At 41.1% G+C, this 23307-nt stretch overlaps 1 protein-coding gene across 2 annotated transcripts in view; it reads right to left on the reverse strand.

The window, feature by feature from the left end:
* The window catches only part of PIK3AP1 (phosphoinositide-3-kinase adaptor protein 1), an 88767-nt gene that overhangs the window by 21785 nt on the left and 43675 nt on the right, over nucleotides 1-23307 (reverse strand). For both annotated transcript variants that reach the window (XM_058188850.1, XM_058188849.1), the window contains exons 9-13: nucleotides 20843-20923; nucleotides 15169-15351; nucleotides 11515-11580; nucleotides 6531-6733; nucleotides 692-764 (exon numbers count right to left, since the gene is read on the reverse strand). In XM_058188850.1, the coding sequence (XP_058044833.1) occupies nucleotides 692-764; nucleotides 6531-6733; nucleotides 11515-11580; nucleotides 15169-15351; nucleotides 20843-20923 (606 nt within the window). The remainder of the gene's footprint in view (nucleotides 1-691; nucleotides 765-6530; nucleotides 6734-11514; nucleotides 11581-15168; nucleotides 15352-20842; nucleotides 20924-23307) is intronic.

The raw sequence follows: 23307 nt of genomic DNA on the forward strand, positions 1-23307 counted from the left end.
GAAGTTGTAAGTTACATGCTAATTTGAATTCCACCGCTGCATAGGGACGCTTTAATGTGGACATATTTTGTTTTTTTTCCCCCCACTGAACCTGGAATGTACTCTTGAACAGCATAGGTAACAAGCTATGCCATAATTTTTTTTATAGATTTAGAGTTATACTTAAAATGGACAATGGACAATCAGTAATGAGGGGAAAAAACCACGAATTAGATACAGACTACTGTAAGATGCTAAGGAAATCTGGGTCTACCAGATTTGAAATTGTGTTTTGATGCTTGCTGTTTGGTCTGGTTAAAAGAATGGGTGAACCTTCAGAAATAAAGTTGAGGGTAGAGGCCTTAGTTTACTGCACCAAAGGAGTCGGAAGTCAATGTCTTTTTCCTCCCTTGCTTTCCACTTCCGTTTTTCCTTCCCTAATTTCCCTAATATTTACTTTTCTATTCTCTTTGTATATTATAAATTAATAAAAACTATTACAAAAATTAATTAATTAATTTAAAAAAACTAATGGACCCAATTCCACCTTGCTCAGATTTAGCGAATCTTCTCACCATCTTCTCAATAAAGTGCTTTACAAAAATGTATCTGCCAGGATGAACCATTAACATAAAAGTTTCCTAATTATTACTTCTTGGTTTTAGACCAAACGAATGGCTAATTACTGTTATTAATTAGCTAAGGATTTTACCTGCGTGCTTCCCAGCCTTTTGCTTTTCAAGCTGTCGTCGAGTGATGCTATCACGTAACCGTTTTAGATTTTCCTAGAAATGCAAAGTTAATTTTTTAGGAATATGAACAAATGCATTGTTCATGCAAATCTGGCAAGAATTAATTAGTAAAGTAGAGATTTTCAAACTGAAAAATCCAGGACAGCCAAGTTTGGTCTACTGCAGGAGTAGTCAACCTTTTTATACCTACTGCCTACTTTTGTATCTCTGTTAGTAGTAAAATTTTCTAACCGCCCACTGGTTCAGGGGGAGATGCGTGAGCTATTCTGGGACGAGGCTCTTTTGTTTGCAGTCGCACTATAGCGCCATTTAGTTTCACTGACGTAACGTGAACTAAACTTATCTGCGGGCAATACAAATAGTATATTTTCAGAAATTTAAATTGTCACGGGGAATTTTAATGAAAATGAAAATGTTTTTAATGAAATGAATGAAAATGTTTTTAAATAATGAAAAATGTTTTTAAATAATAATAATGAATAATAATGAAAATGTTTTTAAATAATGCTATGGATTTTTTAAAAAAAATGTCAATTAAATTAAAAAAAAGGAAAGTGCTTCAGTATCGGACAAAACCCCTCCACCCACCATGAAAGCTGGGCGGTAAGGACCAGGTTGACTACCACTGGTCTAGTGGTTACGGCAGAAGGCTAGAAAGCTGGAGACCATGAGATCGAATTCCATCTTAGCCATGAAAAGCAGCTGGGGGACTTTGGGCCACTCATTCTCTCTCAGCCCAACCCACCTTACAGATATGTTGTTGCGGGGAAAATAGGAGGAAGAAGATGTATTAGAGAAGTTTGCTGTCTTGAGTTATTTGTAAAAATAACAAAAGCAAGAAAGTACCGTATATACTCGAATATAAGCCGATCCGAGTATAAGCCGAGGTCCCCAATTTTACCCCAAAAAACTGGGGTAAACTGGGGACTCGAGTATAAGCCGAGGGTGGGAAATGAGGCAGCTACCGGTCGGGGAAACCCTCCCTCCCTCAGCCGAGAAGGCTGGCGGCTCCCCCGCCCCGCCCTCTCACTGCACCGGCAGGGCTTCCCCGCGCTAATGCAAAAGCCCGCCAAGTTTGCGCCATCCGGTATAATGTGAAAAAAAGAAGAAAAAAAAAACTCGAGTATAAGCCGTATATACTCGAGTATAAGCCGAGGGGACGTTTTTCAGCACAAAAAACGTGCTGAAAAACTCGGCTTATACTCGAGTATATACGGTAGGTATTTCTGGTAAGCTTTTTGACAGTAAATGTAGGCATAATAATTCATTTAACTCTCTGCAATCACCTTATCCACTCACTATTATTCAATAGTCCAATTGTTTGGATGGAGGGATGGAGAGATGGAGAAAGGGAGGGGATAGACAGAAAATTTCATTTTAATCAATGACCAGTTTGAAACAAGATATAACTAAATCCAGTAAAGTAATATAAAATATTACACTGTTAATATCAGGATTGAAAACTAAAAATTAATAATTGTGAATGAAATTTAAAATTAGAAAACTAAATTTATAGTGCAATATATTAGCAACATAGAAATAAGCTAATGTAATATTAGATAATGTAAAGTATTATTTGATATTTTATATAATCTAATTTGAAGGGACACGGTGGCTCAGGGGCTAGGACGTTGAGCTTGTCAATCGAAAGGTCGGCAGGTCAGCGGTTCGAATCCCTAGTGCTGCCACGTAACGGGGCGAGCTCCCGTTACTTGTCCCAGCTGCTGCCAACCTAGCAGTTTCGAAAGCATGTAAAAATGCAAGTAGAAAAAATAGGGACCACCTTTGGTGGGAAGGTAACAGCGTTCCGTGCACCTTTGGTGTTGAGTCATGCCAGCCACATGACCACGGAGACGTCTTCGGACAGCGCTGGCTCTTTGGCTTTGAAACGGAGATGAGCACCGCCCCCTAGAGTCGGCAACGACTAGCACATATGTGCGAGGGAAACCTTTACCTTTACCTTATAATCTAATTTATATGATTGATACGTTCATACACGATCAAAGATTGAAGCCAATATTAATAATGTAGACCAAAAGTTAATTGTTTGAATACATTTGCAGCTAATGTGGAAAACTTTCAGTCCGTATATAGAATAAGGTTATTCTTATCTGATAGAAAGAAATTAACATACTATTCTCAAACTGATTTGGAGCATATAACACAAAAGAAAAATTAATCTTCTTCAGATATCATTATAGAAAAACAGTGTAACAGAAAATGGAGGATAGATTTAATTTAACCATCATCCTAAAGGCCGGTTCAGATAGCTGTATGAACTTTGTTAAATTTCTCCATAGAAGTACTAAAGGCAAGTGGTTGTATTTATCTTTGAAGAGAGAAAGGATCACACTTGAAATGAAATCATATGCATAAAGCAAGAATCAGACTTTTGCTGCTTTTCTGGGATATGTATGTAAGAGCTTGGATCTGAAACTGAAGTCATGTATAAATTCAACAAACAGGATATATCCCTCTCCAACTGTCCCGCTGTCTTCTGCACCTCTATAACTGTCTGGTTTGGTTCTGCAATCCAACAAGACTGACACAGACTTCAGAGGATAATTAGAACCACAGAAAAAACAATGGCTACCAACCTGCCTCCCATTGAAGACCTGTATACTGCACGAGTCAAGAGGAGGGCTGTGAAAATATTTACAGACCCCTCGCATCCTGGACATAAACTGTTTCAACTCCTACCCTCAAAACGATGCTATAGAGCACTGCACACCAGAACAACTAGACACAAGAACAGTTTTTTCCCGAAGGCCATCACTCTGCTAAACAAATAATTCCCTCAACACTGTCAGACTATTTACTAAATCTGCACTACTATTAATCTTCTCATCCTTTCCACCACCCATCTCCTTCCACTTATGACTGTATGACTGTAACTTTGTTGCTGGTAATCCTTATGATTTATATTGATATTAATTGTTTCCTGATTGCTTATTTGTACCCTATGATTATCATTAAGTGTTGTATCATTAAGTGTTAAATTGTACCCTATGACCATCATTTGTGTTGTAAATGTTGTACCTTGATGAAGGTACCTTTTCTTTTATGTACACTGAGAGCATATGCACCAAGACAAATTCCTTGTGTGTCCAATCACACTTGGCCAATAAAAATTCTATTCTATTCTATTCTATTCTATTCTACAGGCATGTTTTGACTGCACTGATTGGAATATTTTTAAAGATACCTCTGCAGACCTGGATGAACTCACAGATACTGTAACATCATATGTCAGCTTCTGTGAAGACCTATGCGTACCTACAAGGAACTTGCGAATACACAGTAACAACAAATCTTGGTTTACACCTAAACTTAAGCAGCTACGACATTCCAAAGAGGAAGCCTACAGAAAAGGTGATAAAATGCTGTACAATCAGGCCAGAAATGCACTAACAAGGGAGATAAGAGCAGCAAAAAGAAGCTACTCTGAAAAGCTAAAGAATCAGTTTTCAGCAAATGAACCAGCAAACATGTGGAAAACTCTTAAAAATATCACTGGCTATGGCAAACCTCCTTCCCAGGCTGAAGGTAATCAACAACTGGCAGATGACCTGAATGAGTTTTACTGCAGGTTTGAAAGGAAACTACAGCCACCTATCTCCACAACCCCCATCTCAGACACACCAACAACAGCCAAGCCTCCTACAACTGACCCCATTTCATTGGGTTCACAACCCTAGTGATCACAGAAAAGGAAGTGCAGGACCTATTTCACAGACAAAAGCCAGGAAAAGCTCCAGGCCCAGACAAGATAACTCCTTCTTGCTTAAAAGTCTGTGCTGACCAATTGGCCCCCATCTTCACCCATATTTTCAATAAATCACTAGAGATGTGCTATGTTCCTTCTTGCTTCAAACGCTCTACCATCATCCCAGTGCCGAAGAAGCCCACCATCAAGGAACTGAATGACTACAGACCAGTTGCTCTAACATCTGTAGTCATGAAAACCTTTGAAAGGCTAGTGCTTTCCTACCTGAAAACCATCACGAATCCGCTCTTAGACCCCTTGCAATTTGCATACCGAGCAAATAGATCAACAGATGATGCTGTTAATATGGCTCTGCACTACATCCTACAACATCTTGAGTCTCCAAAGACCTATGCAAGGGTCCTTTTTGTAGACTTTAGTTCAGCATTCAATACCATCATTCCAGACATTCTTCTAACTAAGCTAAACCAGCTACAGGTACCGGAACAGACTTGTAAGTGGATCACAAGCTTCCTAACAAACAGGAAGCAGCAGGTGAAGCTAAGCAAGATCACATCAAATACCTGTACAATTAGCACAGGGGCCCCCCAAGGCTGTGTGCTCTCCCCACTTCTCTTCTCTCTGTATACCAATGACTGCATCTCCAATGATCCATCTGTTAAGCTACTGAAATTCGCAGATGACACAATAGTGATTGGTCTCATTCAAGACAATGACAAATCCGCATATAGACGAGAGGTCGAACGACTAGCCTTGTGGTGCAACCAAAACAATCTGGAACTGAACACACTCAAAACCGTAGAAATGGTGGTAGACTTTAGGAGAAACCCTTCCATACTTCCACCTCTCACAATACTTGACAACACAGTATCAACAGTAGAAACCTTCAAATTTCTGGGTTCTATCATATCGCAAGATCTCAAATGGACAGCTAACATCAAAAACATCATTAAAAAAGGACAACAAAGAATGTTCTTTCTGCGCCAACTCAGTAAGCTCAAACTGCCCAAGGAGCTGCTGATCCAATTCTACAGAGGAATTATTGAGTCTGTCATTTGCACCTCTATAACTGTCTGGTTCGGTTCTGCAACCCAACAAGAAAAACACAGACTTCAGAGGATAATTAGAACTGCAGAAAAAATAATTGCTACCAACCTGCCTTCCATTGAGGACCTGTATACTGCACGAATCAAGAAGAGGGCCGTGAAAATATTTGCAGATCCCTCGCATCCTGGACATAAACTGTTTCAACTCCTACCCTCAAAACGATGCTATAGAGCACTGCACACCAGAACAACTAGACACAAGAACAGTTTTTTCCCGAAGGCCATCACTCTGCTAAACAAATAATTCCCTCAACACTGTCAGACTATTTACTGAATCTGCACTACTATTAATCTTCTCATAGTTCCCATCACCAATCTCTTTCCACTTATGACTGTATGACTATAACTTGTTGCTGGCAATCCTTATGATTTATATTGATATATTGATCATCAATTGTGTTGTAAATGTTGTACCTTGATGAAGGTATCTTTTCTTTTATGTACACTGAGAGCATATGCACCAAGACAAATTCCTTGTGTGTCCAATCACACTTGGCCAATAAAATTCTATTCTATTCTATTCTATTCTATTCTATTCTATTCTATTCTATTCTATTCTATTCTATTCTATTCTATTCTATTCTATTCCAACTCCCCTATGCACAAGGGTTTTATTATAGGCCCTGTGGGTCAGTCTTATTCACAAAACCCTTCCTCTTATCCTACTGTTTATTGATAAAGAAACTGAGGGGAAATATTCCACTAGGACAAAAAGTATTCAAGTTGTCACAAACGTCCTTAACATATTTGTTTACATAAATCAGAAGTTCACCATTTTAGCCTATTAATATTTGAATATTTGAATTCTATTTAAAAAGTCAACTGTGCTATTTACAGATAGATCGGGAGCAGAAATTGTAGCACTTTTCCTGCAATGATGAAAACAAATGAAAAATAATGTGAGATATAAGGTGAACTAGGTTTAGTAATGAGATTTTGTAATTTTCATCTGTTTAAAACACATACCTGTTGATAGCGAAACGATTCTGCTCTCTTCTTTTGATTTAACTGCCACTCTTTGAAACACAGGACAGCTTCATCTACACTGAGCATCCCCAACTTCACCTGCTCTTGTAGAGTAATCAGCTGCCTCTGACCTGGAGTCTTCATACCAGCAAATGGGTCATATATACTCTGCTGAGACTGGTTTGAAAGTGTATTTATTTGTTCTAAAAATTAAAAAGAAAAAAAAAACATCATTTATTCTCTCGCAGGACATATTACATAGTTCAATTGTGAAGTTTAAATCAAAGCCATCTATATTCTAACTAAGGAATGCTCTTTTCTAGAACGTGAGTGAGGAGGATTAAATGGGATATTTGGGCATGACTTTCATAGGAAAGGAAAAGGAAGATGAAGGAAAGACGAAGGAGAGAACAGTGGAAGTGTGCTGTCCCGCTCACTCACACATAACAGTGGTTTAGTGCAGGGGTCTCCAACCTTGCCAACTTTAAGCCTGGCGGACTTCAACTCCCAGAATCCCCCAGCCAGCTTTGCTGGCTGCGAAATTCTGGGAGTTGAAGTCCGCCAGGCTTAAAGTTGCCAAGGTTGGAGACCCCTGGTTTAGTGCATTTATTAATATTCTCCAGCAATTCCCTTCACCAAAAACCCAGAACTGTCATAACGACCAGGAAACACACAGCTAGGAAATGACTCTGTCGTTTCCACCATTGCCTCCATCTGTCTGCTGTGCTAAATAGCCAGCTTCCGGTGCAGCCCATCAAGAAGGGAGAGGCTGCCTCCTCCCAAGTAATCTGGTTGACCTTCTCTTGCTCCTGCCTTTTCTCTGCCCTAGGTGTTCTTGGATCAGGTGCAGAAGGCAGTTCCTCTTCATTGCTGACCAGTTGCAGCTGCGAGCTTTCTCCACCTGAAGCCTCAGGGCTGTTGTTGTGTCCTCCTCGCCTCCATCCGAACGATGGCTTAGTTAGCCGGCTCTTATCAGCTCTGGCAGCAAAAGAATCAGCGTCTGCCAAGAGCCCTCGATAGCTGCCAAGATGCTGGTGAGTCACAACCTTCAGCTCTAGTCAATCCGTGGATTTGCCTGATACAAAGAGACACACCAGCTCTTGCTGCCTTTTATATCCTGTGGGATGTGGCTCCATGACTCAGCACTTCCTAGGCCTGCCCCACCCTTGCTTCTGTTGTTCTCCTCTCTCCTGCCTACGAAACCTAGGGTCCAGCCAAGCCTGATTGCCATCAGCTGGGTCTGCAGGCATGGCCTGGGGGGGGGGGGGAAGAGAAGGAGGCCTTGTTATCTCTTTCACTTGGCCTGCTTCTGGCTCCTGGAGCTGATCCAGGGAGGCCGGTGCTTCCGAGGTAAGTCCTGACGGCCCTTCTCCCTCACTGTCCAAATCACTTTCTGGCAGGGGGCCCGGGTCTGAGTCACTTTCTGGCATGGGGCCAGGTTCAGGGGCGGGAGCCACAACAGTTGTCCTGCTGCAGCTGCACTTCAGCCAAATTCCTCTCAGACGGCTGCTTGGAGCCATTGACCAATTCCACTCCAGACATGCCTGGAACTGGTTCATCCTCCTCTGAGCTGACTTCTGGGGAAGGTATCTGGGGAAGCGTCGCATGCGGCCCTCCTGAGCTCTGTTTTCACTGGCAGAGGATTGCAGGAGGCTGTCACAGCCTGAAATGGAGCTTGGGAGCCCATTTTCGCTGGCAGAGCGCTTGGGCCACCACAGGTGCCCCTGACATGAGTGACATTGAGCAGACCACGCCCCCTCTGACAACATCACCCCCCACCCCGAGGTCAAACACAACCCTGATGCGGCCCTCAATGAAATTGAGTTTGACACCCCTGCCATACCTCTGCCATGGTAGCCTGAGTTTCTCCCCACACACTCCAGGGGTCGGGGAGTGACTGGAGAGCCCGGGACTCAGGAGTTTTAATTAGTTTTGAGAGAGTCGGCTTGCTGTCAGGGTTCCAACCAATGCCCTAATTAAATAATGAGCCTCGAGCCAAGCTTCAAAAGAAACCCAGTTATTTATTAGGAGCTTCATGTTGGCACATTCGAGTGAAGCCAACTCTGACCCCACGTAATTGGGGGGTCTTGATCCTGTTTTCCCCCTCCCCCCCAGGGTGTGTCATCAGTCACATTCGCCAAGAAAGCAATTTCGCGGGTTGTAGATATCACTCCACTCCAGCCACTATGTGTAACCCCAGGAGACAGCCTTGACAGGGATATGTCTGGAATATGCTTTTGTTTTTGGCTGCCATACTGCTTCACCATAGCTGCAAGTTCATTTTCCCATCCCCCTTGCCTATGGCAATTTGGAAGCAGGCCAGGGATGCTGTCAGCCTCTATGATGCTTGCTTGCTTTCGGCTGCCATTGTAATGGGAGGGGGGAGGATTTGCTGGTATTTGGGAGGGGGAAGTGAGCTGGTGGAGATGTCTCGAAAAAAAGGGAGGAAAATTCTCACAGGCTTCAGAGCAGATAGTTGGAGGGAGCTGATAGTTGTCGAGGTCAACCGTTCTGACATACCAGATAGATGGGGCCATCTGAAGAAGTACCCCACATGACACCTTGGGGAGCTGTGGATTGGACACTCGACCTGGGTCCTTGGGAGGAGGGAGTTGGGATTGCTTTCAATATGCAATTTTTGTGCCTATTTTCTCAGACTTTGCTTTTCTTTTGTTGCATTCAGTTGATACTCAGTAAAAGTACCTTTCTCTACAAACATGGAGTTGGGGTTTTCCTTTCTTGAGTTTTGAACGGAGGCCCGCCTGACAGATGCTTTGTGAGTCGACAACATACATTACTCTTATGTTTGGTGTCTGAACTTTAGGGTGGACAAGCCTCTGATTCAGTGTGTCAGTAGGTTTGAAGAACAGAAATATTTGGAAAACACCACATATCTGTCTTCTTTCAAGCCCACCAAAACACTACTCTGCCTACTCACCTAACAAGTTTATTCCGATTAGATGAGAAATGAAGCTACACTGGAAGACGTACGTATACAGGGTCCCTCTCACCAAGTTGCTGAGACTGAAGAAGCTACTTGGATAAGCAGCGAAATGTTTCAAACCAAAAAGAAAAGGAAACCAGTTGCCATGACTCAACTTTCAGATTAGAAAGGAAGTATGTGAACCCAGTGTCCTTTGGAAAGGCATCAATTGCAGTTTGAGCAAAGACGGTTTCCCCTTGTCTCCCTCGACCTCTAAATCTGCTAGAGACTGCTGGCTCATTCATTCTACCACTGGCTCCAGTTTATCATTTCTTCCCCAGAAGTCCTTTTGTCTTTTCTGTGCCCTTTAGTCCAAACTGGCATTCCACACAGTCACACAATCTATCTCATATTACATTTATTTCTTTATTTTGTAAAATCCAATAATTGCCTTTTTTCCTTTGATATTAAACCGGGCTATTTACGGGACCGCCTACTGCCACAAACAGCCTCCCACCGACCTGTGCGCTCCCACAGGGAGGGCCTCCTTGGGTGCCGTCGGTGAAAGAATGTCGACTGGCGACCCCCAGGGGGAGGGCCTTCTCTGTGGGAGCTCCTGCCCTCTGGAACGAGCTGCCTCCGGGGCTTCGCAAAACTCCCCGACCTTCGGACCTTCCGCCGTGAGCTGAAGACTTTTTTATTCCATTGTGCTGGGCTAGCCTGAATAAGTAATTTTAAATGGGGTTTTAGTTTTTTATACTGTTAGTTTTTAATATTTTGGTCACTATTTATATAAATTTTAGTCTGTTTTTAATTTTGTATTTATTGTACTTTTAATGGGCTGTGAACCGCCCTGAGTCCTTCGGGAGAAGGGCGGTATACAAATGCAATTATAAATAAATAAATAAATAAATAAAATAAAAACAATAAGCATTTCCACAAAGGCGTGGTTGATTTATCTAATTATTTCCAAATACCATAAAAAGCGCTTTTGCCAAAATAAATTTAAACTGTTCAAATAGAATTAAAACTTTTTGCTATTAATTTATAATTCTTGAAATTATTATTTTTTCTGTCTTTATAAGGAAGGCTGATTCACCGAGTGGTTTTTTTTTTCCCTTCATCCTGCTGATTTAAAGATTTCTCTCTATAAACTGATTATATCCAAATGTGGTTAAGAAAGGGAGATCCAAACCCAGTGTCCTTAAATGCCTGTGTTGCAGTCCTGAGATCACTGGATCGTCTTTGACTCCCAGCCATTCAACTCACAAGTTTAATTCCTGCCGTCTCCTCATAAATAGTAGCCGTTTGAAATACAGGTGGAAGATTTTTTTTTATCTCTCCTTATCTGAAGAGGCTCTGCTGCCCAGAATTTGTTGTTTGTCCACCAGTCATCACTACAATGTTGTGTCCAGAGATTTTTTTAGTCTGCCATGCACTTTTTCAAGACTCATCTATTTATTTAGTTAAATTACACTGAGGACCAAAATAACCCTTGTATGAGAAAGCAATAAAACAAATTATAAATATCAAGAAATGTGCACAGCCAAATTTGCGCTAGGAGCTGCTGTGGCCTAGAAGCGTAGCTCTTGCCTCACAATCAGGAGGTTGTGAGTTCAATCCTAGGTAGAGACAGATGTAGGGTCTCCTGCTTGGGCAGGTCCCTTCCAACTCTGTTACTCTGTTATGAAACTTCTGAAGTTCCCAAAACGACTACACAATTTAACATATGATAGTGTAGTAAATTTAGCAGTATTTCTATAGAGAGACCCGTCAAGTAAGATTAAGAGTTGGAGAGTGCTCTTTTCTAAGATTGTGTAAAAACAGGGAAGAGAAATATTATTTAGACAGTTCACCACTCTAGATAGAAGAGGAATCACATCAATACCTTGCATGGCTACTTATGTTCCAACTCTTAGATCACATTGCTACTTCTTGTTTTAACCACAGTAACTAACATGGCTCAGCTATGCTAATCTATGATGAATATAGCATTAACCCTTAGTAAAGCTTACAGTAACCTGTCAAAAAAACTGCAAAATTTCTGTAATCATGACTCACCTTTGCCAATATTTTTTGTAGAAACATAAAGACTCCCAGATTTCTCTTGATCTTTTTCTGTAAACACTGAACACATACAATTTATTCAAAACATTTTAAAAGTTCATAATATAAAGTTGTGTGAGTAGTATATATTTTAAAATGTTATAAATAGTATTGAAATATAAAACATGTTATCAAACATAATATGGAAAGAAATATAAATACAAGCAGGCACAAAACTCAGAGCAGTACCCAAAAGTGAAACACATTTTAAAAGGAAGAGTTCTAGACTATAAGAGATTTTAAATGATATAGGTATAGAAATTTAAAAGATATAGAACAGAAATTTTTATCAGCAAAAGAGAAACTTTTAAAGACACGATGACATAACTGATTCAGGTCCATTTTCACAATACAAACTGTGGGAGAACTATCTTTCAGAGCAAAACTTCCCTCTGAATCAAAGAAAATTTATTTTTAAAAATCCCTTTAAACTGAACTATTAGATTACGGAATAAGATAGTATATTGTTGATTCAGCCTGGGTTTTACAATGAAATTATTATTGTAAACTTCAAGGGAAAGGATATAGAGCAGACGTATAGGGACTTTTTTCCCCTTTGTTAAACTGGGCAAGGACGTGGCCAGCGTGTGACGTATCCGGACTGTGGGCGGGAAGTTTGACGGCCCTGATATAGAGCATTGGATTTAAGATCTCAATTCCATTATGCTAGTCATGTAAAAATATCAGGACGTAAAAACATTACATTATCAAAACTTAAAAATGACATAAGCATTTATATATATATTTTTAAGCAGCTACTTATTCTAAGATCTATACCAGTGATGGCTAACCTTTTGGCTGTCCTGTGCCAAAAGCGTGGGGGAGGTCACGCGCGTGTGTGCCCACACCCATAATTCAAGGCCCCCCACTTTCGCCCCCCCCCCCCACGCATGCACGTATGCCCCCTCTCCCGCGCTCACCCCGCTTTTGGCACATGACGGCAAAAAGGTTACCAATGGGCTCAGTAGGCCTGTTTTTCACCCTCCTCAGGCTCCAGACACTTTCTTGGAGCCTGGGGAGGGCGAAAACGGCCTTCCTCACACCCTTGAGGTCTTCCAGAGGCCAGAAACAGTCCATTTCCCGACTTCTGGTGGGCCCAAAAGGCCCGAAAATCAGCTGGCCAGCACACGCATACATGCTGGAGCTGAGCTAGGGCAACACTCGCCTGCCCAGATATGGTTCCACATGCCACCTGTGGCATACGTGTCACAGGTTCACCATCACGGATCTATACAGACTTTCTTTATATAAGGTAAAGGTAAAGGTTCCCCTCGCACATACGTGCTAGTCGTTGCTGACTCTAGGGGGCAGTGCTCATCTCCGTTTCAAAGCCGAAGAGCCAGCGCTGTCCGAAGACGTCTCCGTGGTCATGTGGCCGGCATGACTCAATGCCAAAGGCGCACGGAACGCTGTGACCTTCCCACCAAAGGTGGTCCCTATTTTTTCTACTTGCATTTTTACATGCTTTCGAAACTGCTAGGTTGGCAGAAGCTGGGACAAGTAACGGGAGCTCACCCCGTTACACGGCAGCACTAGGGATTCGAACCGCTGAGCTGCCAGCCTTTCGATTGACAAGCTCAAATCGTCCTAGCCCCTGAGCCACCGCATCCCTTTTTCTTTATATACATTAGACTAAATTTTAGGCAGAAAAGGCATACCACAAATGTTTGTCGCATGTCTAAAGTTGCCCCTTTTTCTGACAGAGTTAGATCTTACTAGATTTGGGCAATGCCATGATATAATACATTTTAACCTAGATTAATCTAGATTTAATCTAGATTGCAGAAAATATGACTTCTGTAACAGAATCATCAGTGCTTGGAATACTTTACCTGGCTCTGTGGTCTCTTCCCATAATCCTAAAAGCTTTAACCAAAAACTTTCCACTATTGACCTCACCCCATTCCTAAGAGGACCATAAGGGGCGTGCATAAGCGCACAAACGTGCCTACTGTTCCTGTCCTATTGTTTTTCTTTTCTTCTTCCTATATATATATAGATGCTTATACCTCCCAATATTTACTCATATATATGTTTATATACTATAAAATCTTTTTATATGATGTTGTGACAAAATAAATAAATAAATAAATAAATAAATAAATAAATAAATAAATAAATAAATAAATAAATAAATAAATAAATAAATAAATAAATAAAACCTGAGAAACCTGACATAATCATACGGTCAGATACAAGCTAGATGGTAGCAGTATAAATGGATGCAACTGCTTAAAAGGCAAATGCTCTTTTAGAATATGTTAACAGATGCATAAAGTCCAGATGCCATGTAATAACCTCCCTCTCTGCTCCCCCTCCCCCTCCCCTTTTAATCACCCATCATGGAATTCTATGTTCAATTGTTGTGGTCACCACAATTGAAAATGTATAAACTGGAATGAGTTAACTCCGGGGTCTGCAAGCCTGGCTCTTTTAAGACTTGTGGACTTCAACTCCTCATTGAACTAGTTGAACTTCAACTCTGGGTGTTGAAGTCCACAAGTCTTGAAAGAGCCAAGTTTGCAGACCCCTGAGTTAAAAGAAGAACAACCAAGATAGGGATGTAGCTGGAAACTAAGTCATATTAAGGATAGTTAAATGAACTGGTTTAACTTTCGTTCTCAGAAACAGTAACTAAGGAGAGATAGTCATAAAACTGAGAGTATAGACATTGCTGGTTGCCTAGAGACTATTGCCGCAACAAATAAATCAAGCTGCAGGGAGATAGATTCAGTTTATTTATCAGAGGATTCTAATGATGGCAAAAGCTGTCAACCAGTAGAATAAGTTAATTTATGTAGTGATGTTACCCTTCCCCAGACATTTTCAAATATAGGATGGGTCATTTGGAAAATCATCTGCCCAAAATGTTTTTGCAGCTCCTGCAGTGAGTAAGGGATTGACTAAATTACTTCTAAACTACCTTACTAAACTACCAGGCCGCAGGCAAGCCAAGAGATACAAAGACAAGCCCCTCGCGGCCAGCCACCCGCTCTGACCCACCGACTGTTGGCTTTTCCACAGTGCAGCACGTCAGGATTGTGTGCTAACCCCCTGCGCTGTGCAGCCCCAAAGTGCACCAACCAAGGAGCCAGCGGGCTGCAGCTGCTGCTGGTTGTCTGCTTGCCCCTTGTTGTGCGTGCCAGGGTGGGTGGGGCACTCACCCAGGCTGAAATTGTGTTTCCGCAAAAATAAGCCCAAGTGCTTATTTTGAAACCCCCAAAATATAACACCAGATCTTATTTTCATGGAAACACAGTATAAATTAAACGATATTATTTAAGGCAAAAGCAGAAATAATGGGTGGAAATCACAAGGCAATGTATTCAGGTTAGACCGTAGGAGTATTTCCTGAAAGTAAAAACTTTCATTTAATGCAGTGGTCCCCAACCTTTTCAGCTTGGCGGCCCGGCATGAGGCATGTGAGTGGCAGATCGCACAGCTCCATTAATATTTACTTTTTCACTTTATTATTTTTGTAATTTGGAAAGAAGAGGCAAAAAACTCTGAAATGAAATAATTATTTGACCTCTTTTAAAATGGACATTTTCCCCTCCTACTCTACACTGTCTAGCAAAAAAAGTTATCAGATTTTTGTTCGCCAGTCACCTTTATAAATGTATGGTTCTTTGTCTTGTTGTATGAAGGAGGGATCAGGTCTTGGAACAGGAACAGGTGGCCGGTTGACCATTTCCTGGGGAAAGCTGTCTTGTTCCACAGTATGATAGACATCTTTGTCTTCACTTTGATGGTAGATACCTTCTTTAGATTCTGGTATCTCCAAATTAACACCTAGAAAAGGAAATCATATTAAAAATAAAACAAACAAAAATGGATAAACAACGATTTTCTTACAATTTTCTCCATAAACAAAAGTTTCAAGGCTTCTGCTCCTCTAGGGAGCTAGCTTAGGGTCATTCTGTAGTTCACTAAAGTCTTCTGCAATTTCCAAAGTGACCCCTACATATATGCTAGAAATAACTGGAAATTCAGTTAAGAACATGGTCATACTCTTAAGCAAAGTCCGAGATGTATGTTTCTATAACTAATATCGGCTAGGCCTATTTTTCATCATGCTAACCCCAATTCTTACTTTCCTATAAATACAGTTATATAAATACTGATCCGTGTTCTATTTATGGAGATGCACTAATAAGGGAATGTGAGAATTACTGAAGAAGCAATACATAAAATTAGTAAGATACAAAAGCTGGAAACTGAAAAACAGAGCGGTATAGGATTCCATTTAGATTGGATATTCTACATTGATTAACAATATCTATCTTAGTAGTAGTTTCACTATATAAATTATCATGTTTGCCTTTTTCATACAGTAAAAGATTTGCTGATCAATGACTAAATAAAATTGATTAATTGATACTATAAAAGCACTTAAAAGGTAAAATATAGAGTAGAGTAGAGTAGAGTAGAGTAGGATAGGATAGGATAGGATAGGATAGGATAGGATAGGATAGGATTAGATTAGTAAAGGTAAAGGTTCCCCTCGCACATACGTGCTAGTCGTTCCCGACTCTAGGGGGCGGTGCTCATCTCCGTTTCAAGCCAAAGAGCCAGCGCTGTCCGAAGACGTCTCCGTGGTCATGTGGTCGGCATGACTCAACGCCAAAGGCGCACGGAACGCTGTTACCTTCCCACCAAAGGTGGTCCCTGTTTTTTCTACTTGCATTTTTATGTGCTTTCGAAACTGCTAGGTTGGCAGAAGCTGGGACAAGTAACGGGAGCTCACCCTGTTACACGGCAGCACCAGGGATTCGAACCGCCGAACTGCCGACCTTTCGATCGACAAGTTCAACGTCCACTTCTCAACCCCACTTCTCAACCCCACTTCTTACTTTCCTATAAATACAGTTATATAAATACTGATCTATGTTCTATTTATAGAGATGCACTAATAAGGGAATGTGAGAATTATTGAAGAAGCAATACATAAAATTAGTAAGATACAAAAGCTGGAAAATGAAAAACAGAGAGGTATAGGATTCCATTTAGATTGGATATTCTACATTGATTAACAATATCTATCTTAGTAGTAGTTTCACTATATAAATTATCATGTTTGCCTTTTCATACAGTAAAAGATTTGCTGATCAATGACTAAATAAAATTGATTAATTGATACTATAAAAACACTTAAAAGGTAAAATATAGAGTAGAGTAGAATACAATAGGATTAGATTAGATTAACTGGCCAAGTGTGATTTGACACACAAGAAATTTGTGTCCAATGCATACACTCTCAGTGTAGTTACAAACAATAAAGTGATAGATCATAGATCATAATTACAATGATTAATAATATATAACAACAAGGGATAAATCATAGGTACCAATAGGAGAATATATTAGGGAAGATGAGAAGGATAGTGTCAACACGGCCTGTTACATGGGTAAACATATTTAGGCCTAAGAGTGCTGTGGAAATTAGAATAGAATAGAATAGAATTTATTGGCCAAGTGTGATTGGACACACAAGGAATTTGTCTTGGTGCATATGCTCTCAGTGTGCATAAAAGAAAAGATACGTTCATCAAGGTACAACATTTACAACACAATTGATGATCAATACAACAAAGTGATGGCATGGGAAGTAAAAAATTACTTTTGACTGTGCCAAAGAGAGTCGGAAATTGATGCCTTTTTCTTTTTTCCTCGCATTACACTATACCCCCCCTTTTTTTTCCTTCCTTCTTACTTTCCCTTCTTACTTTTCAATGTTTTCTTTTCTTTGCATCTTATACTTCGATAAACTAATAAAGAAGTTGTTAATGCTGAGATGTAGTCATTGGTATATAGAGAAAAGAGTGATGGAGAGAGCACACAGCCCTGGGCAGCTCCTGTACTAATCGAACAAGTATTCAATGTGATTTTACCTAGCTTCACCTGCTGCTTCCTATCCGTTAGAAAGTTTATAATCCATCTGCATGTGTGGTCATGCACAGCTAGCTGAGTCAGTTTAGAGCAGGGGTCTCCAACCTTGGCAACTTTCAGACTTGTGGACTTCAACTCCCAGAGTTCCTCAGCCAGCTTTGGAGACCCCTGGTTTAGAGGGAAAGATTTCTGTAATGATGGCGTTGAATGCCAAACTGAAGTCTACAAAAAGGACCCTTGCATAGGTCTTTTGGGATTCGAGACGTTATAAGAAATAGTGCAGTGCCATACTGATAGCATCATCTGCTGATCTGTTTGCATGGTAGGCAAACTGCAAGGGGTCTAGCAACAGATCTGTTATGGCTTTCAGGTGGGCCAGCATTAACCTTTCGAAAGTTTTCATAACTACAGATATCAAAGCAACCGGTCAGTAGTCATTCAGCTCCTTGATAAAGGGTTTCTTGGCCACTGGGATGATAGTAGACCGTTTGAAACAAGAAGGGACATAACATAAAATGAAATTCAACAATGAAAAAAGTAAGGTTCTACATTTAGGCAAAAAAAAACCCTAAATGCACAGGTACCATATATGTGGTACCTTGCTCAATAGTAGTAACTGTGAGAGGGATCTCGGAGTCCTAGTGGACAACCATTTAGATATGAGCCAGCAGTGTGCAGCAGCCGCCAAAAAAGCCAACACAGTTCTGGGCTGCATAAACAGAGGGATAGAATCAAGATCACGTGAAGTGTTAATACCACTTTATAATGCCACACTTGGAATATTGTGTTCAGTTTTGGTCACCACAATGTAAAAAAGATGTTGAGACTCTAGAAAGAGTGCAGAGAAGAGCAACAAATATATATAATATACAAATGGATGAAGACTATTGCTTGACATAGTGTAAGCTGTCCTGAGTCTTCGGAGAAGGGCGGGATATAAATGCAAATTTTTTAAAAAAAGATGATTAGGGGACTGGAGGCTAAAACATATGAAGAATGGTTGCAGGAACTGGGTATGTCTAGTTTAATGAAAAGAAGGACTAGGGGAGACAGGATAGCAGTGTTCCAATATCTCAGGGGTTGCCACAAAGAAGAATGGGTCAAGCTATTCTCCAAAGCACCTGAGGGTAGAACAGGAAGCAACGGGTGGAAACTAATCAAGGAGAGAAGCAACTTAGACCTAAGGAGAAATTTCCTGACAGTTAGAACAATCAATAAGTGAAACAACTTGCCTCCAGAAGTTGTGGATGCTCCAACACTGGAAATTTTAAAGAAAATGTTGGATAACCATTTGTCTGAAATGGTGTAGCGTTTCCTGCCTGGGCAGAGGGTTGGACTAGAAGACCTCCAAGGTTCCTTCCAACTCTGTTATTATGTTATGTTATATATCCTGTGACTTATTAAAAATGTAGGTGAAGATAGGAGCCAGTTGATCAGCACAGACTTTCAAGCAGGAAGGAGTTACCCTGTCTGGGTCTGGTGCTTTTCCAGGGTTTTGTCTATAAAACAGATCTTGCACATCTTTTTCCATGATTACTGGAGGTGGGGGCTCAGAGGGATGGAGGCAAGTATAGGAGACTTAGTTGTTGTCTATATGTGACAACATATAGACAATATATATTAAAACATATAGTAAAACAACATATTGAATGAAGAGGGGGGCATAACAGGGTATGTAGTTAATGAATAGTGTCACCCTCTGCTTATCACTTTAAGTGTTAAGTTACGTAGTAGGATGTTTAGCTGTTTTATTACTTTGTTAAGTGTTTTATTGCTAGTTTGTTGTCATGCTAGATTAATGGGGGTTGTGGCTCTTTAAGCTTCGGCTGCCATTGAAAGGAGGCGTGAGAAGGAATTCAAACAGTCAGAGGCCCGCGCTGGCATCAACGATCTTTGCATACCAGCGGAAGAATAACATTGGAAGAAGAACACCACGTGGCCCATGAGGGCAAAGACATTGGACTAGATCTGTTTGACCTTTGGAGGGAGGAGGGATGAATGAGGGGATATGCATCGGTAACTCACACTTACTCTCAGATCTTGCTTTCCTTAGCTGTAATCAGACGTATCCAGTAAAAGTACTTATCTCTATTACCATATGGAGTTGGGGGTTTCCTTTCTTGGGTATTGATCGGAGACAAGCTGACAAATAGTGTCTCTAAGTCCACATCACAAAATTTCTTTACTGTAGTTGTTAATATTAAAGCAGGTACTGCCTCCTTTCTTTTTACTGGATGTTTCTGAAATTCTTATCTGCTATTTGAATCTGAAATCAAATAGGCCTCTGGTGGCTCAGCAGACTAAGTCTGTGTGTTATTAACACAGCTGCTTGCAATTACTGCAAGTTCAAGTCCCACCAGGCCCAAGGTTGACTCAGCCTTCCATCCTTTATAAGGTAGGTAAAATGAGGACCCAGATTGTTGGGGGCAATAAAAGTTGACTTTATATATAATATACAAATGGATGAAGACTATTGCTTGACATAGTGTAAGCCGCCCTGAGTCTTTGGAGAAGGGCGGGATATGAATGCAAATTAAAAAAAATCCTGGGAGCCACAGTGGCGCAGTGGTTAGAGTGCAGTACTGCAGGCTACTTCTGCTGACTGCTAGCTGACTGCAATTTGGCAGTTCAAATCTCAGGTTAACTCAGCCTTCCATCCTTCCGAGGTCGGTAAAGTGAGGACCTAAACTGTTGGGGGTAATGTGCTGACTCTGTAAACTGCTTAGAGAAGGCTGTAAAGCACTGTAAAGTGGTATATAAGTCTAAGTGCTATTGCTATTGCTATTTGCAAGCAGCTATCATTAATCAAATTGTTCAGCCATGTTTCAATGAAGCAGAGGGCTGACAAGTTAGAAAAGTCTGAGTTGTTCCTCTTTAAAAGTAGCAGTTCATCTATCTTATTTATAAGTGAGTGAAGATTAGTTAAATGCAGAGAGGGGAGGAGAGATTTCCTTACCCCATGCTTCCTGAGTCTTTGTAATATGCCTCCTCTCTTGCCCCTCCTTCTCCTTTTGTTTCTCTTCTTTGTTTCTGCTGGGCCGAAAGAGATAACTGCTGTTCTCTCGGTCAGAATTTCCTCCGCGTTTGAAAAGAAGGGAGGACTAGTCCCAGAAAGCAGCTTGTTATTTAAAGTGCACTGTCTGGTATTCAAAATTTCATCTTTTGAGTATGAAATTTTCAGTCACAGAAAATAATAGAAAACATCAAAATTACAAGAGAACATTTCACTGAGGCCGGCATCGGCATCGGCATCGGCATCTTGAGATTGCAGTGTAACAAGATAATGCCGCAATCATATTTAGATTGTGAGGGTGCGGATAGATCCTTGCCGAAGAATAACATGCAAACCAATTGTTTCTAATTGTAACCTTGCCTTTTGGTTAAAGTTGCTCACCTTCTAAGAATCTGCGCATCATGTAGTCCTTGGTTGTCCGTGAAAGAGGATTATTAGCATCTGACTGAAGCATTTCTACATCTGGAAAAAATGACCACACATGTACTTAGTTGACTTTGCGAACATACATATTAAATATATGTGTAGCTTCCTATATTTTTATTTTCTTAGATGAGGGAGGATTCAAAGAAATGTCTTCAAAGAAAAACCGGGACCTCCAGTTGCCTCTTGAAAAAGCACCTTTGGGATGCTAAGAAGAGCATGATCGCAGAAATGTATGAATGCAGTTAGGCCAGGACACCCTTCAGGTGAGTGGATAGAGAAAGATCACAAAGTTATGACCACATGCTATCACCAAAACTAACTACTGTGAAAATCAACTGTGAAAACTCTATATCAGGGGTAGTCAACCTTTTTATACCTACTGCCCACTTTTGTATCTGTTAGTAGTAAAATTTTCTAACCGCCCACCAGTTCCACAGTAATGCGCCCTGTATCGTCATCTGCACATGCCTCTCGCGCATCGTGGATTGGGTTGGGGGGGGGTGCCGGCTACCAGCTCTGCTTGTCTGTTACAGCTGGGTGGTGTGGGAGGAGATGCGCGAGCTATTCTGGGACGAGGCTCTTTTGTTTGTGGTCGCGCTATAGCGCCATTTAGTTTCACTTACGTAACGTGAACTAAACTTATGCGCGGGTGATACAAATAGAATATTTTCAAAAATTTAAATTGTCACGAGGAATTTTATGAAAACCAAATGAAAATGTTTTTAAATAATGCTATGAATTTTTTTTTTAAAAGTCAATTAAATTAAAAAAAAGGAAAGTGCTTCAATATCGGACAAAGCCCCTACTGCCCACCATGAAAGCTGGAACACCCACTAGTGGGCGGTAGGGACCAGGTTGACTACCACTGCTCTATATGAACTGTGTGAATGGAAAGGCCCCAAATTTGAGCCGTCTAAACATTTTTGGAAGCAAAGACTATGTGCCCATCCCAAAAGAAAAACATACAAAATGGGATACTTGCACAAAGGACGGTGTGCTTGTGGGATACAGAATTCTACACCAAGACAAGGTAACCATCAGGAGAGGCGTAATTGTTGATGAAACTTCAAAATTTCGTGAACTAACACAAATACTTCAAAGTGAGGGAAATTTCACATCAGCGTCACATGAAGATAGGCAACAAAGTGGCATAAATATAGAAATTAACGCAGGCTATCCAAATACTGCAGAAGAAGAAAACATGCCACAAGAGGCTTCCATCAGGAAATCACCTACGCAAATCATTAAAACCAGAGCCAGATACATGGGATGAGATGCAAAGACTTCCAACCCACGAGAAACAAAAGTGGATTGGAGCTGCAAATGAAGAGATGGCATGTCTTAATGAACTGCAGACATGGACATTTTCAGCGCTACCTCATAGAAGGTACATCAGGAGTATTTGTTGAGTGGGAGTGTTGAAATACACTGTTCGTGTACTTTGTACAACTACAGCAGTATTTAGTAGAGATATATATTCTTCACCCAGTAGATGCCAGTGTTATAAGTTTGTAGTTGCATCTATGGTATACTCTGCCAGGGGTTTCAAACTCGATCATGTTACAAGCCGGATCGTGATGTTTTTTGCCTTTGCAGAGCCAGGGTGGGCGTGGCCTCCATGGGCCGCCAGTTTGACAGACCTGCTCTTGTTCTGACCTAGGCCCCCTTAACAAGCAGGAAGCAGGAATTACTGGCAAAACCTTTTTTATTTACACGACTGTGAATTACATTCATTCACAGTCAGCAAGGTTTGTCCAAACAGTTTTTCAAAGGAATATTTCTCAAGACACCTTATCTCGTTTGGCAAGTTACCACGTAAATTGTTTCCAACCGTAGTACAAGGCAAAACTTGGTACAGAGTTTCTCAGAGTCACGGAATTAACGAATTGTTTCCTGCAAAAGCCAACTCCCTGTTTGCTCCTCTTTTATTTCCGAGGGGAGGGACCAATTATCTCCAAGGTGTGGCCTTACTCCCGAGTCAACCCTGCTCTCTTAATTGTTCTTGTCTTCTGGCAGCTCTGCGCATGTGCACATTGGGAATGGGCTCCTGCTCTTCCTCTGCCTTGCTGCTGTCTATCTCCCTCTCTGCCTGCAATGCAGAGCCCTCGTCCGAGCTTTCCCTAGCCCCCAGGACTGGCCCAAGTTCCTCCCCAACCTCCTCACTGTCTGACTCTGCTGCCAGCTCTGCTGGCCGCCGGTGGGCCACAACAACTCCATGGCTTTTCTTTGAATAAAAAGTTTCCTGCTTCCTTGTCACAGTTAAACATAAAAGCACATGTGGTCTGTGCACTGTTTGTTCTGTAGGGCTATACACAGAATTTCTAACACTTGGTGTCATGGCTGCATCTCACCTATCCAAGCTTCATGATCAGGTTTTGTGGGGGGCGGGGAAAGGGAAAGATTGGAATAAAAGGAATAAG

This window comes from Ahaetulla prasina, chromosome 6 (assembly GCF_028640845.1).
Source record: "Ahaetulla prasina isolate Xishuangbanna chromosome 6, ASM2864084v1, whole genome shotgun sequence".
In the NCBI taxonomy this organism is placed as follows: Eukaryota; Metazoa; Chordata; class Lepidosauria; order Squamata; family Colubridae; genus Ahaetulla; species Ahaetulla prasina.